Source organism: Corythoichthys intestinalis, chromosome 3 (genome assembly GCF_030265065.1).
Source record: "Corythoichthys intestinalis isolate RoL2023-P3 chromosome 3, ASM3026506v1, whole genome shotgun sequence".
NCBI lineage: Eukaryota > Metazoa > Chordata > Actinopteri > Syngnathiformes > Syngnathidae > Corythoichthys > Corythoichthys intestinalis.
In genome coordinates, this window is record NC_080397.1 from 51,424,969 (window position 1) to 51,443,329 (window position 18,361).

The following is an 18,361-nucleotide window of genomic DNA, read 5'->3' on the forward strand; positions in this document are numbered from 1 at the left end:
AAGCAATCGGATCGGGAAATATCGGGATTAGCAGATACTCAAACTAAAACGATCGGGATCGGATCGGGAGCAAAAAAACATGATCGGAACAACCGTACCTATAATACTTTTTATTTTTATTTTTTTAGAAAAGATGATCTAAGTGGCCCAGGATGAATCCCTGCTCATCTGCTCCCCTACTCATGCCCCCCACGTGATGTGTCTTTGTCAAATTTACTCTCTTTAAGACCCGGCGGCGCCTCGGTAGGGAACCCACCCCCCACCTTGGCGTGTAGTCTCCACTCTAGTCTGGCGTTCCGCCGATCAGGCTCCAGCTAGTTAGTCGTTTGCGAGGACCCGACGTGCGGACGCTTGTCTCCAGGGAGTACTCGTGGAGCGAACTGCTTCGGAGGAACCTCCGTACAATACCACTACCTCCGGAGTAAACTTCCAAGTCTCCCATGTGGACATTATCAGAGGTTTGAAGAGAAAGGGAAACTTCTCAGCACCTCCGCTGCTACCCTCCAACTCCCTCCGTCCCTTCCTCGGTCCGATTCTCTCGTTCCCCCGCTTTGGCAGTCCATGAGAGCCGCGCTCGATCAAAGTTAGCTTTTGTTTGTTTTGTGTTTGTTTGTTTGTTTTCCTCATTTTTTGGGTGAAGAAGAAAACTAGAAGAGGAGGCGGAGGGGAAGGAGGAAGGAAAAGTTAGGGGAGGAAAGATGGTCTGTCTGCTGTGCGTCCTGGCGCTCAGCCTCGGCTTCCTCACGCCGCCGCCGCCGTGCCACGCTCGGATTTACACTAACCACTGGGCGGTCAGGATAACCGGCGGGGCCGCTGTAGCCGAGCGGATAGCGGAGAAGTACGGCTACAGGAACATAGGACAGGTAAGCGACATTCCTATCCATCCTTCGGTCTTACCAAGTATGTCAAAGTGTCATAGGAGCTAGTCGCAAAACAAAAACCAGTTCAAATGTTATTTTGTCCCACTAAAATAAACGGGAAGCCGCGGTGGGACAGAGTCGGACCCAACAACAGGTGCTTTAGACGCTGGCCTGGAGAATTCCGATGTGCCATTTTCGCACATTGTCAGAACTTTTTGAGGCACATCATAGAAAACAGCCCGTTTCATGAATCGTAATAGGATGTTTCCCCCAATGTCCAAAACAAATGGCTATAGTTGAATAATCCATTTAAATTGTTGATTTGAGAAAAGGGTGATGCACCGTCAGGCTGTTACCTGCAGAGGCGCTGTTGATTCACTCTCAACTACAAATAGTTTACTTTATCAGTGCTGACGTCCGAAATCACCTTCTGTCCAAATTAGACATGTGCCGATTACCGGTTTCCAGGTATAGAGGAAGTCGGCGTGATGTCACGATGACGTCACCTCGCTTAGCAACGCCATTTTGTAAAAGGGGTACGCACAGCTAAACATTCCATAGACAAATTTCTGAAATTCATAGATTTCAGGTGTGTTTTGCGCAGTGGCGCCTCCAGAAATTTTTCATAGGGGTGGCCAGATGGGGCCACTTAAAATCTTTGGGTGGCCAAAACTAAAAGCCATAATTTCAGGTTTTCATGATATTAGGGTGACCATATTTTGATTTCTAAAAAAGAGGACACTCAGCCCGGCCTCAAGATACTTGAATTTTACTCGAAGTTCACTCAAGATGCCTATATCACTTTAATATATTTAAAGTGTGCCCCCTCACTCTGGATGGAAAAATGCAGTTTGAAAAAAAATAATGACTTCCAAAAAAAAAAAAAAAAAATATATATATATATATACACATATACATATATAATGCAGACCCATAGAAATGTAGTCCAGTCAATACACATACACACAGTAGGCTATGTGCCAACTAAACATTTTTATAAATTGCTATCACGACAATTGTCCTTGACAAATTGTTATTCCCATTCAATTGATGTTCTCATTCAATGTTCCAGATTGCACACAAACAAAAACCGAAATAAACTGACAAACTATTCAATAAGCATGTTTCCAAACGTAGCAGTTCAAAACTACGTTTCCCATAATGCCTAGCGCAGTTTAGCTTACTGATAGCTAACTGAGGCAAAAATCAAACTTTGCTATAAAAGTTTACAATCATCGGCAGCACGCCGATGCGACACCAAACGGGATTTTACAGTCAAAGCTCCGACAGAAGTCAACAGTTGCCATTATATACGTATTTATCGTAAAAAAAAAACAAAAAACAGGCATTGTGGCCAAATCGTCAACCCAGTAGATGGCGGTAATGCCTCATGATAGGGGTAAACTGCCAACAAAAACAAGAAGAACTACTACTTCCCTCCATTCTAGTAGGAGCCATGTCAACTGCTGCCACCCAGCAGCCGGAGGGATTCTCTTCAAATTGGTCCCGTGAAAAATCATAAAAACCGGACATTTTTATGAATTTATAAAACCCGCCCGGACCACGAGGACACTATGTGAAAGTAGGACTTGTCCGGGCAAAAGAGGACGTTTGGTCACCCTACATTATATTATTGCAGTAAAAAGGTCAGGGGAAAACTATCAGAAAGACTTAAGGACACGACTACTAATACAGTATACTTTGGTGTATTGTGTAATATTTGATGTTTCTAATCATTCAATGTGCATAGTGCGTAACTGTCCAGTCAACATTTTGAGTTCCACAACAATTCTGTTTTATTGTGTTATGTATATACTGTATTAGGCATGAGGTGTACATTTAACTAGGGCTGTGAAACGATTAAAATTTTTAATCGAGTTAATCACATTTTAAAGATTAATTAATTGTAATTAATCGCAATTCAAACCATCTCTAAAATATGCCATATTTTTCTGTAAATTATTGTTGGAATAGAAAGATAAGACAAGACGGATATACTGTATACATTCAAAATACTGTACATAAGTACTGTATTTGTTAATTATAACAATAAATCCACAAGATGGCATTAACATTATTAACATTCTTTCTGTGAAAGGGATCCACGGATAGAAAGACTTATAATTCTTCAAGGATAAATGTGAGTTTGTATATTGTGACTAAATATCGCCACCTAGTGTATTTGTTGAGCTTTCAGTAAATGATACTGTAGCGACTTAACTGTTCTGCCCAAATGCATGATGGGAAGTGGTGCAACCATGACTGTGTGGTGGCTGCAAATGCCATATCTTCTCTGCGTCGGGTACACTGCAGGGTGTTAAGAAAAAGATCAACTCCTGTCATTCTTCCCCACGTCGCTTCCCACAATATTTATAGTTGCTGTGGGAGAGATGACAAAGCTTTTGCCAATTAAAAGCACGGCCCTAATTAATGCTTTTATCTACTCCACTCACTTGACACTGCCTCTTATCTCTGTATAAAATTAAAATGACGCCATTGTAGGCTGTTTGCTGCAATGCGTGAATGAGTCGTACTGCGAATGCGTTAATAATTACCGCCCGTTAACGTGATAAACAAAATTAATGCATTCATTTGGGATGAAACGCATAACTGATGCTACAACAATCTAACGATATACTGGCAAGCGGGGTGGCCAGTGGGGTGGCCAACCAATTTACAGGGGTGGCGCCACTGGTTTTGCGTCTTTTTTTCATAAAAACGTCTTAAACATGGCTTACTATTATCACGAGTCACTGCCGACAGACGCGAGGAGGCGATACAATTTAAAATGAGCGTTTATTGGCTTACAAAGCTGCCATACAAAGTCGCAGCTGATAGATAGATAGATAAACAAAGGAATGACCTGCAGTGGAGTTCGGAAATATCTACAACTACCTCATAAAGTCACCCAGTAAATTGACCTTTATCAATTACGTGGAATATGTACTGTGTGGAACTGAGAAAATTGGTAGTATATATGAAGTGATTATTTCTGCCATAACCGGTAATTCGCCTTCAAGCGTTATTTAGCCGTGAACACGTCTCGGCAAAATAACCAATTCCCACCAGGCCAATAATATACCGATTGACTGATCAGAGCAGGTAACGGTCCGCGGCCCGGTCGTTGGGGACCCCTGCCTTAGGTATTAGCTTTTTTTAAAAAAATGTCCCAATAATGCATAGAGAAATCCCTCGCTTACAGCTGCAGGCTCAACCCTCCTCTCACCGGTTGTTGCTCAGTGTCAGTGAGTCAGCTGTGCTACACGATGGCTGGAGGAGGTGAAACTCCTGAACTTTTTCCCCCAGCCAAGAAAACAAACTCGCTGATATGGGAATACTTGAGCTTGAGAAAAGTTACAGACGGCCGCGGCTTAGAGGAGGAGGGCCAACCGACATGTAAAACATGTTTGAGGACGGTGGCTGCCGAGGAGACAATACCTCCAGTTAGGCATGTGCATATGATATTCTGACGGTATGATAACCTTAAGCCAAAATATCACGATTTCACGGTATTACGGTATTGCAATTACAGCTCTAAAATGTGTTACTTTGAGATATCTGGGTTAAAAAAAAGTTTTAAACTTTTTTTCCATTGAACAGGATTTTTATTTTTCAAAGCATAGTAGCAAATTGGAACATAAGTTTAATGTTAAGTTAAAATAAGAAAAATAACAAAAAAATAACTGAAATATTCTAAATAAAATTAAAATAAATGCAGTCCTCGAGGTGAGCCTAAATCCACAGCTTAACATTATAACCATCAGAACAACAACAACAAAAAAATTGAATTATTTTTCATAAAAAGCACGTGCGTATGACTCGTATCATGTTTACATTATACACACACTCTTCGTCAACAGTAAGTTGTCAGAGAGGGGGAAAAAAAACACGTTTTACGACCGCTAGACACACTAAACACGCCGGAGGTACCTCTCGTAGCTGGTGGGAAACATTCATGACAGTGTTTACTAACCTTTAATTTTGTATAAATGCGAAATCATACTGGAGGTATTGCCCCCTCGGCAGCCACCCTCCACATATGTTACATGTTGATTTGCCCTCCTCCTCTAAGCTGCTGCCGTCTGTAACTTTTCTGTAGCCGAAGTGTTCCCATACCAGCAATTTTTTTTTCGATGGGGGCAAAAGTTCAGGAGTTTCACCTCCTCCAGCCATCGTGTAGCACAGCTGACTCACTGACACTGAGCAAAAACTAGTGTGGGGGGAGAGTGGTTGAACCTTGTGGCTGCAAACGAGGGATTTCTCCCTGCATTCTCGGGACATAAAAAATAGCTACCATAGGGTTTGTATGACGGAAAATTTTTGCTGTCTTGAAACAGTGACAGTTTCATACCACCGTATACCTTGAAACCTGTAATCGGGACATGTCTAGTTAATATTTTGTAGTGCTGCAGTGATTAATCGATTAACTCGAGTAATTTGATTAGGAAAGAAAACTTTGAATCAAATTTTGCTGTTTCTAAGATTTGTTTGATTAGAGTGGCATTGTAACGGTGAGTTTTGAAAGTGTTTGCATTTAGTTTTATTGATTTGGCAGTGAATATGACATAACTCATTTAACATGGCTGAATCCAGCTGCTCCCTGTTAAGACCAACATAAGTTTTGTATGCGCTAACATGTTTAAAAAAATTTTTAATTTTTTTTTACTGCATTTGTTTAGTTTATAGGAATATTTAGCTGTTTTATGTGGGAATATGTGTTTGAACGATTTGTTAAGAGCATTGTTAAAAAATGTTAGCATTTTATAGCATTTAAGCTAGCGGACTTTTGCCATGCAAGTTAGTCTTTTCTTGGACTTAGATCCTCATTTATATATTTATTTATTTTTATACCATTTGAGGCTAAGCGCAAGTATATTAATTTGTTTTTAAATAAAAGTGCAATTCTGCATAGTTTGAAGAAACACTTGGGAATTTTATTTGAAAGTGCAATCTTCGGAAAGCCTTTTTTTTTTACATCGCTAAAATGTATTCAGCAACACATTAAATGTTCCTAATCCGATAACTTGATTATTCGAACTAACTAGTAGCTAGATTAATCGACGACTAAAATAATCGATAGCTGCACCCCTAATATTTTGTCATGATATCATACTTTTGTTCCGTTACTGTTGCATAATATTAATAATTTTAACGCAAAGATAATTCATTTTATTGTGGTGAAAATAGCTTCAAAACAAAATCTTGATGCGCCTCAATGTTCAAAATGTCTTGAGTAGGGCTGCAGCTAGGAGTTATTTTAGTAGTCGATTAATCTATGAACTAGTTAGTTCGAATAATCGAGTTATCGGATAAGGAACATAAAAAATACCTGACCTGAGCCTCCAACGGTGTAAGATAAAGAAAGAATGAGGATAAATATACAACAAAAGAACAATTGGCTACCTTACATAGCAAAAGTCCGCTAGCTTAAATGCTATAAAATGCCAAGGTTTTTAAAAAAAAATTTTAAGCAATGCTCTCAACAAATAGTTCAAACACATATTCCCACAAAAAACGGCGAAATACACCATTAAACTAAATTCCAAAATACAAATGCATTTAAAAAATCATCTCAAACAAAAACTTCGGATAAATCGGATAAGGAGCATGAAAAATTTAAATACCTGAGCTGAGCCTCAACCAGTATGAGTTTTTTTTTTTTTTTTTAAATGATAATCTATGTACAACAAAAGAACAATTGGCTAACTTACATAGAAAAAGTCCGCTAGCTTAGATGATATAAAATGCTTAAGTTAAAATTTTTTTTTTTTTTTTTAACAATCCTCTTAACAAATGGTTCTGGCACATATTCCCGCAAAAAAAAACTGCTAAATAAACCTATAAACTAAATTATGGATGCATTAAAAAACATTAGCTCAAACAAAAACTTAGCTTATGTTGGCCTTAACAGGAAGCAGCTGGATTCACTCATGGGAAATGAGGCAGACCAGAGGGCAGTGTAGCCACTAAAATCAATAAAACTAAATGCAAACACTATCAAAACAAACCATTACAATGCCACTTTAATTAAACGAGTACTCGAATCAGCAAAATCTAATTCGAATTTTTTTTCTAATTGAATACTCGAGTTAATGAATAATCGTTTCAGCACTAGTCTTGAGCTTTGCAAAACTTGTCATTTTCTCAATTTTTGGGAAGCCTTGCACTGAAATTGTAGCATATAGTAAAATACAGAATGTTTTAAATTATTTTTTTAGACTATAATAGTAAGTTTGGATAGATTTGAAAGCAATTGCAGCAATGGTTTATTGCAGAAGGGCATTTGTGAGCAATGTCTGTATGTAATGATCAATATCAGCCACATAATGCGTTGGGGTTCTGGACAATGTCATATGATAGCAATATAGGGTTTGCTACTAACCTTTGGGAACTCAAACAAGATGGCATTTGTTTAAATTTGCTGAAAAGTACTTTTTCTGCCAGACAGCAAAGATGGGAAGAACAACTTAGACCAGCTGCATTCAGCCTTGCCAGCTCCCGATTTATTATTGAACATTTTCAGAGATAAAAGTTTGACCTCATTTGGAGGAAAAAAACAGCAATCTCACAAAAGTACCTTGACCTACGAGTTCACCCATGTCACAGTTACGTTCAGTCACCTGTTGATATTTGTGTTTTGCATTTCAAGCCACTTCTTACAGTACAACCCACAATTAAATGGCAAGGGTATGGTGGCCTGGAATTGCAAAAAAACAACAGCAAATGAATAAACACCAAATTTGTTGTCAGATTTTGCTACCTGTAGATGTTTTGAACTTGGCATTGTGTTTACTTAGTTACTGTTTTGAATTATTGAGTGGGCAGATGAGCATATTCACACTTTTTAAGGTTATTTTGGATTGCATTACATTCCTTCCTCTATGATGACTATTGTCAGGGACGAACACAATGAGCCATACATCTAATAACAAGAGCTTGGCATCGACAGTGGAGGTGGTGCTCCGTTGGGGGGGTGTATGGGTTTGGACACAGTTAAAGAGCCTTTAGTAGGGGGAGGGGGGTAGAGAAATACACCCCTCCAGCGTGGACCTCACACGTACACCTCAGACCAAAATATAGTTCAAGCCCGCACTTGTCGGCATGAGGATAGAGAATGGGGGGAGCCATTCTGACAGGTTGTTGTGGGGTAGCCTAGTCAACAGCTATTGAACCCCTCCTCATTGCTTCCCCTCTTCTTCTGTCTCCGCTTCGCGCAGCCTGCCCACCCACCGCACTCACAGAGAGAAGCCTTAATGGCCTCGTTTATCCCCTCTCTTTGACGGGAACTAAACGTGTAGAGCTCCCCCCACAACAACACCACCACTCACCACCCCGCACCCATCTCCTCGTTCATTTTCAATACTGGCTCACCATAGGAATTCTCATGTGGAGTGCACCCCCCTCAAACCACAGTAATCGCCCTCATTTCCATGTCAATATGGTGCGTTCATTGGACATCGACACCTCATTTTAGTTCACTTCCTAGTTTTGGAGAAGAGGTGGGGGATATCTAAGTGGTCGAACGCTTGTATTTTGACCCCCACCCGGATAGAATCCTCCATGACTGTGGACGAGCGATTGGATTATGACTTTAGATTTATCAATCAAAATCGTCTGTCCTGCTTTCTGTTGGGTACGCTCACATGGGAAATGTTATAGTTCCTATTAACGACCACCCACCCAAAATGTTGATAGAAAAAAATATAAAATTAAGAGATTTAGAAAATGTAATTTCTGGTGAAGTTGTATGTGGAGGCTTTGCTATGATGGTCAATAATTCTTTCCCCAATTCCCATTGGAATTTACGGATATATAACCCCTAGCAAAAAGTGTTGAATCACCAGTCTCGGATGAGCACTCACTCAGACAATTTATCATGCAGAACTAACTCAGATAAAAAAAAAGCTGCCCTTAAAGCAGTAATGTGAAGTAATTTCATAACATGCCAAATAGGGTCACAATTAAAGTAATTAAACATTGTCCAACAATTAAAGCATGAAAAAATAATTTATATGTTGTATATTTGACAAAATAATCGCGTTTCCGAAGTTCGAGCCTGAAAGGGGACGAACCCGGAAGTGATACGTCACACCGGGAACAGCGATGGCAGCGCCATACATACGGCTGCCATACAAAGCCCTTCAAACAATGATTCAAACAGCGATATAAGCGATAGATCGAACGCAAGGGAGGAGATCCAAGTTTTTGAAGAGTTGGAGGAAGAAGAGGAGGTTGGAATTTTATGTTGGACCTAACATGTATTAGCCAGACGCTAATCAGGATGCAAACAATGTGCCTAGACTACCTGACACGGAATGGATACAAGACCCATCGAGATTACAAGATTGGTAAGATATAGGCTGTTATTATTTGCATCATTTGAAGATGCAGGCATTTGCACATAATTTTATGTTTTTGTCTATCTGATGACATTGTTAAAAAAAATAATAATCAGACTTCATGTTCATTTTGGCAGATCTGGCAGCTCTCGTGCATATAAAATAATAATATAAAAACGTTGGGGGGAAAGAAGGAGATGAGTCGTTGATGGCTTTCTCCACTTTATTGTGGCAACAATAAGAATACAAAATAATAGCGGACTGCCGCCACATTCGACAGCGAAGTTTTGCTTCTCGCTGATCTCCTCCACGCCTCCTACTACTCCTGCTCCTCCCGAGAACCACGGCTCGGGGCTCTCGGGAGGAATTGGCGTCTAATGGCGTGAGGAAATGTAGTTTTTTCACACAAGCGAACAGATTACAAAGCACCACTTCAGTGTTGTCCCGAGACTACATTTCCCATGATTCACTGCGTGACCTGCGCGCTCGCTGATTCGCTGCCAGACATTAAAAGCAACTTGTCACCTGTCAGCGGCTCTTGTACGTAAAACACAAATTAGAAGGCTATCAAGCGATCACCATGAAAGAAACGCCGAACCGTACAAATGCAAGGCATTGCTTGAAGCATGAAGGTGGAAATACAAAATACAAATACAAATAAATGTGCACAAACTCACCGGCGGTGTTTGTCTCTTACTGCAACGTGACCGTGAATTACCGCGACGCCGACCCGCTTATGTGCACATCCACACCCCTTTCCAGATTGACAGTGGATTAACCCTTTCGGACAAGATCGTAGATGAAGCACAATTTAAACACGCTTAACCTAGCGAACGCAACAACAACTATGATCGGGGATTGCCACGAGTTAACTTTCGGCCAACGTCGCTAGCTTATACTGTTCATTCCACAACAGTTGGCAGCTCTGCTTTGACAAAGTCATCAGTCATCTATCCAAAAATCACACTTACTTTTTGGCAAATCCTTGATCATTAGCAGACCGGTTAAGGAAGCAGGCATCTTCGAAGTGTTTGCAGCAGAGAACACTACTCGATGATGGCGTGAAATTCATTCACTTCGTGCGAACGAAAGATGTCCATTTACGTGCCCTGCTATCCTTTGGCCACTCATACAACTTTTCGTTTGAGTGAGAAAACATCGCCACACACCGCCGTGGCATCTTACCGAGAAGCAATGCAACAAACAATACTGTTCTATGGCGGACTTCCCTCGCACTTCCCGGTGTGACGTAATTTCCGAAGATTTCTGAAGATTGCCGAAGAAAAGCATTTTCGTTGTCAAGTGCGTTGCTATGGGTTAAACAAAGAATCTGGAAGGGTTGCGTTAAAAAAAATAACGAAAATATGCTTATAACTGTTAAGCCATTGATATTATTCAAAAACATGGTTGGCCAACCTTACTTCACATTACTGCTTTTAGTAGGTTGACCAAACGTCCTCTTTTGCCCGGACATGTCCACCTTTCATGTCGTGTCCTCGTCATCCGGCCGGGTTTTATAAATTCATGAAAACGTCCGGTTTTTATGATTTTTCACGGGACCAATTTGAAGAGAATATCTCCAGCCGCTGGGGGGCAGCGCTTGCCTGCGTTGTCGTGGCTCCTACTAGTAGGGGCGGGAGAAGGAGTACATTTTACCCCTTGTATTATGGGGCAGTACCGCCATTTACTGGGTTGACGGTTTGGCAAGAGAAGAGGCAGTTACAGACTACAATAAGGAGTAGTTTTAAGAGACGTTCATAGTGCTCCGTACATCTTTCTGTAAGTTTATCTTCTGTTAATGTCGCTCATGTGTCTTCTGTTATATATTTTCAATATATGGGTACAAAGAGATGCAGTATGTTGTATTAGTCTTGTATTAATTGTACTGCGTTCGTGTATTTGGTTTAATGTTAGTATTATATTTTAAGTAGCGCCTGTCCAGTTGTTAAGTTTTTTTTTATGATAAATACATATATAATGGCAACTGCTGACTTCTGTCGGAGCTTTGTACTGGCGTGATCTGGAAAATCCCGTTTGATGTCAAATCGTTGTGCTACCGATGATTGTAAACTTAGATAGCAAAGTTTGATTTTGCCTCGTCTCCCGGTACTGGCTAATAAGGTAGCTATCAGTGAGCTAAGCCGTGCTAGGCATTATGGGAAACGTAGTTTTTAACTGCTGTGTTTGGAAACATGCTGGTTGAATAGTGTGTCGGTTTATTTTGGTTATTGTTTGCGTGTAATCTAGAACATTGAATAAGAATAAAAATTGAGTAGGAATAAAAAATTCTCAACGACAATTGTCATGATGGTAATTTATTAAAAAAATTATGTGGCACAAGCCTACTGTGTATCTGTATTGACTTTACTATGTTCCACGGGTGTGCATGATATATATATATATTTTTTTGTCTTTTTTTGTTGGGTAAGAATAAAGCCTGTTAAGTAAAAAACTTATTTCCATATAATATAATAAATGGCATTTTTTTTTTTTTTTAAATAAAGCTGATTTTTTTCTGTCTAGACTGAAGAGGCACACTTTAAATATATTAGAGTGATATAGGCATCTTTGAGTGAACTTCGAGTAAAATTCAAGTATCTTGAGGCCGGGCCGAGTGTCCTCTTTTTTGGAAATCAAAATATGGTCACCCTACCCTTAAGCTGCTTTGTTTATTTATTTATTTTTTACAACAAAGTGCAAAAACATTAACCATTTTAAAGGGAATACTTATTTCTCTCAACAATACAATAAAATTTACACAGGTGGAATGAATTCCACATTTTCTGGAAACAAAGGGTCTTTAGAAATAAGACTTTTTTTAACCAATATACTTTGTTTTCACAGAATTCTGTACTATTTCGCATGTTTGTAGTGTTACCGCTGTACTTAATCGTGGTTTTTAACACGTTCTGCTTATGAAATACGCATTAGCGAATTAGCTAATTAGCTTAGCGCTCGGCGCTAACTATTAACATCTCAAAAACAACAACAATAAAGGATAAACAGTATAAGAGAGTTCATCTACTCACCTCTTATAGACACACACGGGTCTTAGCAACACACTCAGGACATTTTTCAGTTTCAGTTTTTTAAACAGTCAGGGTGTAACGGTACATGAATTTGTATTGAACCGTTTCAGTACGGGGTGCTCGGTTCCGAACGGAGGCGTACCGAACGAGTTTCTGACGTAATGTAACCCTTACTTTTCGAGGCTGTGAGTCGATTGGGTTACAGTTTCTTTGTTTAGATTATATTTACTCTGTCTTCTCTCTACTATAATGAGGACCAACATGGTAGGACTGTAGACAATATAACCCAGAAAAGTCAACGGCGCGACAACGTGGCCGCCGTGAGAACGCAGTGAAACGCGGGCGATAAAGTCAATCAGCCAATGCACACCAGTTGCAGTGCGGCCGCGTGTTACGCGTCCCAGAAGTGGCTCAACACGACGCACGCGAAAAGAACGGCAGAGTTTATTATTTGACGTGAGACGCGGCGTTCCTGCGTCAATACTACTAGCTAGGATCGGGCAGACCGGAAGTCACGCGTGTAATAATACGGTGGATCCGGTCGATTTTCAAACTAATATGACATCGTAACCCACTTTTTGAGTCCATCGGATCTCATGAGTGGTAGATCGGGGCACAGTCGACTTGTCTTTGTTGATTTACTGCTGTCTTCTCTGCTGTAATAATAGCCAACACGGCCCAGTGTTCAATACAAAACCCTCTTTCCACAACAAAACAAGTAGGAACTAATATTCACATAGGAACTAATGTTATACAACATAAAAAATACAATATAAATGAATACTACATCACATTTGTAAAATATAAACACATAATAAAATAAATGATAGCCCATTTAAATCAAATAAATTGAAATGAGCTAAAACACCTGTAATTAAATCATAATAATACACAGATCCTGCTTACACAAATTTATTAATTTCTGTGGGGCGCTTTAACTTGAGAAAATCCACCCATAAAGCTTTTGAAAACCTTTCGTAAGAAAAAAAAAAGATTCATTGAGGCATTTCATTTGTAAAATACATGTTAAAATCTCTGTCATTGGGATTGCTTTTCTCTTTAGCATAGGACTTATTTTTTCTTCTTTCTTTCAGTAAGAAAGCTGACCAATACGCGGGGTCTGAAAGGCAAATTGTTGTTGGATTATTATCTTTAAATACCCGCTACTTTTTGAGCAGAATTCTAGCTTTGAATAGGCTAATGTTTCTATTGTTGAAAGCACAAAAGTGTGTAATAAACAACTAGCACATTTATATTTTGCTTTTTGTTTTCTTACTGTACCAAAAATGAACGGAACCGTGACCTCAAAACAGGGGCACGGACCGAACCGAGATTTTTGTGTACCGTTACACCCCTACTAAACAGTACAAGAGGGTTCGTGTACTCACCTCTTTTAGATGCACACGGGTCTTAGCAACACACTCAGGACATTTTTCAATTGAAATGCATAAAAACTACTGCTGGACATCTAAATGACAAAGAGCAACGAACTCTCTCTTCTCTTCATGCTCAAAAAAAAAAACTTGTGCACAAAAGTGCGACCACCGGGTTGCGCTTCTGTCCCTGCCTCTCTCATACACAAATTTATTTTCCAGTCTTTTAAAAATGAGTAAATCTCTCTCTCAGTAACCAGCAGCATCCATCATAACGTGTGCTCGCCCGTTAACATGTCTTGAGTTTCGTTCTGCTATGAGCGGCTGCCATAAAGTTATGAGGGAAAAACATCGTTTTTTAACCTTTATGAGTCGTAAATCGAATCGTCACGTGTCAAATCGCGATGCATATAATAATCGATTTTTTGGAACTCCTGTAGTTACACGCAGGAATCACGTTTTAGTGGTGCTACCACCCTACACACTGGGCGTGCATACAAAATCAACAAATTGAAACGTTCATGAACTTTTGCTTCTTCCACGTACACACAAATTTTCACACACAAACAACAACTTGTGACGCTCGCTGATCTTAGCGCTCGAAGACAAAACCTTAAAAGTTGTGCTCGGATGTGAGATGTGAGTGAGGGGTTGAGAATAGTTGCGCTTGTCTGGAGTGGATAGTTATAGAAGGACAATATGGCCTCCATGACAGAATTGTAAGGAAGGGAGCACACAATGATTTGGTGGCTGAAGAATAAGGGATGCCGGATAAATAGATAGATGGATTGATGGATGAAAGGAGTTGGCATACAGAGTGAGCAATTCGTCGGGGAATTCTGGGTAATCCCTTTAACCGTGGAGCCCCCTTCCCAGACTAAGACGGTGGCTCAAATGGAGTCTAAATCAGTCGACAAGGTCACAGGAACAATGTCTCTTCAAAGTTTGTTTTTAAGAGCTTCTTGCATTAGAAGTAAATCATCCATTTCCAGGGTGAATTTACAAGTCTTGGACAAAGCGTGCAATGCCTGTTCTTGATGAGCTCCTGGCCCTCGGATCTTGAATGGCACTTTTATATTCGAGCAGTATTTCCCAACCATTCGAAAACTCTCAGAGCACACCACTAAAAATGTGTCAATAATTGCCTTGACTTAAAAGTTCTATTCATTCCGTAAACAAGTTCATTACTTACTTGTATACTGCATTTTATCTGGGCTTTTGGGTTAGGCCTGCCGCGATACAAATTTTAGTAGGCGATATACAGCATTGTCTCATAAATTATTTCCGATTAGCGATATTATTTTTTAATTGTTTTTAACCAATTGAACCACGAATGGAGTGACTATGCATCCCAATAAATCACCTATTCAAATGCAATAAATTGTTATCCTTAAATAAAACACAACCCACATTAACAATAATAAATATATTAAAAAACACATTGCATAACAAGCCATTTGAAAGCTAACTACCGTAAGTGCGGAATATGAAATAGGTGAGAAACCCAATTGCAATTTTGTTCTCAGTTTATTTGATTCAAAATGATCATCTTGTCCTGCAAAGTGAACGTTGGCAATTTTGAAGCCAAAATATTCATTGCCTGTCAGATTTTTCATAATGGCTGTCATTTTAAAGCTATACTGAGTGTAGAATCTGAAGTATGTGAGATAAACCCTTTAACACCTAAGCCTATTTTGGCCGAATTAGCATGCCTTTGATGTTGCCTTTATATTTCAAAGAAAAAACAGTTCACAATAGCCAAGTCGGGTCCCTTGTTTCAGGATACCTTGAACTTCATGTCCAAACTGTTGTTTTCTTCACTGACCAACTTTAATCCACATTTTGGACCCAAAAAGACAAAAAAAATCCCAAAATATTTTTTCAAAATTTGTAATGTTGAAGTCCCACTGACAACCAAACATGCTCGACCAACCGTTTTGAAGCTTGATAATATTTATTTAACTTGCTAGGATAAACATTCAGTAGAAAAAAAAATAAGATTGAATAGTTTTATGTTTGACAATTCAACACAAACAGCAGCTATGGTCATAGGCGTTTTTGGCCTTCACACATACTATGGTCAGAACATGTGATTTACAGTGCAACATAGTGAGAAAAAAATTATATATATTATCCAACACAAAAAGGGTTTGGAGGATATCTCTTTGTGAAGTTAGGTATTGTACCCATCACCTTATCAAAGGTATATATGTACATGCAATCAAGCTTCTCGAACACACATCTATATAAAAATTGAAAAGATTCATAGTAAGGAAAAGAGGATAAACATTGAAAAAAAAGTATTTTCAAAAATAATGACAAGTTGTTCAGTTAAATTCAATTTTTTTAGGCATGCGACCAAATAGTTTTTGTTTTTATTTTTTTTTTGCGCGCTCAATAAAGTTTGTTTTTGAACATGTCACTAAACTGCGTCACATACAACGTCACACAGCCTACTCATCCGCCGTTTGCGCGCTGCTGTCACTTCTACTCGCCGAGACGCCGACAGATCCGAGGAAAACAATGACAAATACAGCTCATCCTATTCCTTGAGTTAATGAAATAATGCATTAGCTTGAGCTAAATTTAGTTTTCGATTCATTCTGCACGTTTCAAAGTCGCTCGCTCATTCTAAACAGGCCGTTGCTTGCTACGCGTGTCTCCTTTCCCTTAGTTGGCGCCTTGCTCGTCAATTTATTAAAAATGTTCACATTAGGTTCGTCCTTCTTGACATCACAACGGCTCTTGGGATATGTAGTCTTTTGTGCTGCTTTCGGTTTTGAAAAAAGGACAAGAAATGATGGAAATATGGAGAAAGACACATGGTCCATACAGCGTTTTAATGCATATTTATGAGTGCAATAAAACTATAAAACTCAAATGACATTATCTCCCGTTTTACTTTGTCGATTGACTTCAAATAAAAACTGGTGTGGAAATCAACTTCCGTACTTTCAAACGAGAGCAACCAGGGGCACGTGGGTGACTTATTTACAGCGTTACGAGGCTTCAAAGATGATATGTGTAAATGTGTCGCATCCGACACGTTCGGTGTTAAAGGGTTAACTCCATAAATCTTCATTGACGTGTTGAATGTTACGTGGTTTTATTTTGAAATGTTCACCGGAAACACGTTCGCTAAGCCGCTAAACGTATGCGTTACAGTACGTTTAAAAAAAAAAAAAAGTGCACTTCTCTTATCGTCATGCATGATTTTTTTCTACTTCTTTTTTTCGCATTGCTTTTATGCACACACGCACTCGGTGATAAATCGCAGCCGGTAAAATTACCGCCCTCATTTTTATTTACCGTGCGATAAATGGACTTGTTGCATATCACGTCAGGCATAGTAACTTCAATAAAACATGTCGTTAATGGACTTACGATATGCCAGTTTGTTGTCTCCTGTCGTCTTCCAAAATTACAACTGGGTGACTGCGCTTTAGGTATTCATTCACAGCCAACGTGCAGCCTGGTATGCAAGCGTAGCATAAAAGTGTACCCTCCTTTGTTTCGTTGAAATAAGTCAATGTTTTGGCCACTCTGATGCGCTTTTTTGGCTTTGTGCCACATTCCCCGCTTGCATACCGAGCGTCCGACATTCTCAACTTTCCACGCATATACTTTTTTAAGCCTTCATTAACAGTCGACGGAATTTTGTGCTTGTCGGCGCATTTATGTCATCGATGACGTCGACTATGTCGACTAGTCGGGACAGCTCTAGTCCTAGCATAGCATTTGTTCGTTGTTGATGTCACTGGTTGTAATTTCAGATGAGTATTTTGAAGTATTTCGAAAAGATTTAAGTTGTCAATGGACAAGGGTCCGTTAACAGAAGGACTATTATTGTTGTGGTGATGTAGTAAGTACGTATTAGGGCCAATTCAAGAGATGGACTACGAGATGTAAGTCGTACTATTGCGACCAGAAAAAAGTCCTATTATTACATAGGGGTAATGTAGCTGTAATCAGCTACCTATTTTACGTACATGTACCATACCTGAGTGCTACGGCGAAGCATTCGTATAAATCCTTCTACTGATAATAATTTGATGTTGATGAGACAAAATATTAAGGATTGCAAAGTTTTTTGTCGTAGTACTACGTCGGAGCTCCCAGCTAAGGTACATGCACGCAAAGTGCATAGCAGCATTACCCCTACGTACCACAACAGCTTAAAAAATCCTAGGGGAAACCCTGACAATGCAGCAACTATTCAGTCAAAGCGATAACAGCAAAACTCCAATCTACCAGTGTATTTTAACGCTATAATTAACACTATTCATTAGAGCTGGGAATCTTTGGGCACCTAACGATTCGATTACGATTACGATTCAGATGGTCCGATTCGATTCTAAAACGATTATAGATGCACCCCCCCCCCCCCAGCCCCCCCATTTTTTTTTTTTTTTTTTTTTTTAAATGTTTTGTACATTAGTTCCAAAATTGTTCAAAAATACTCTCAGGCTAAACCAAACTACTATTTCAGTATCAAGTTAACATATAGTAGTAAACAAATATACAAAAATAACAGTAAATAAAAAACTCCAGTCCCCATTCTGTATCAGCAGCTTTAAACTACATTCAATTAATTTAATGTTGTGAATCAACCGTTAAAGTTGTTAAAATTGCTCCCGTTAATCCATAATTTCCCTTTTGTCAACTTTCGACATGTGAAAGTTTTAAAACTATTTTAAAGATAGATTCAAGTCAATATTTTACCGATTTAGGAGTATTTTAGATAAAAAGTTAATTAGGTT

At 39.3% G+C, this 18,361-nt stretch overlaps 1 protein-coding gene across 1 annotated transcript in view; it reads left to right on the forward strand.

Annotated features, from left to right (window-relative positions):
- The first annotated feature begins 231 nt into the window (after window positions 1-231).
- LOC130913537 (proprotein convertase subtilisin/kexin type 5-like) overlaps window positions 232-18,361 on the forward strand; it is a 305,474-nt gene continuing 287,344 nt past the window's right edge. The window contains exon 1 of the mRNA XM_057832213.1: window positions 232-863. Coding sequence (XP_057688196.1) covers window positions 699-863 — 165 coding nt within the window. The 5' untranslated portion in view covers window positions 232-698. The remainder of the gene's footprint in view (window positions 864-18,361) is intronic.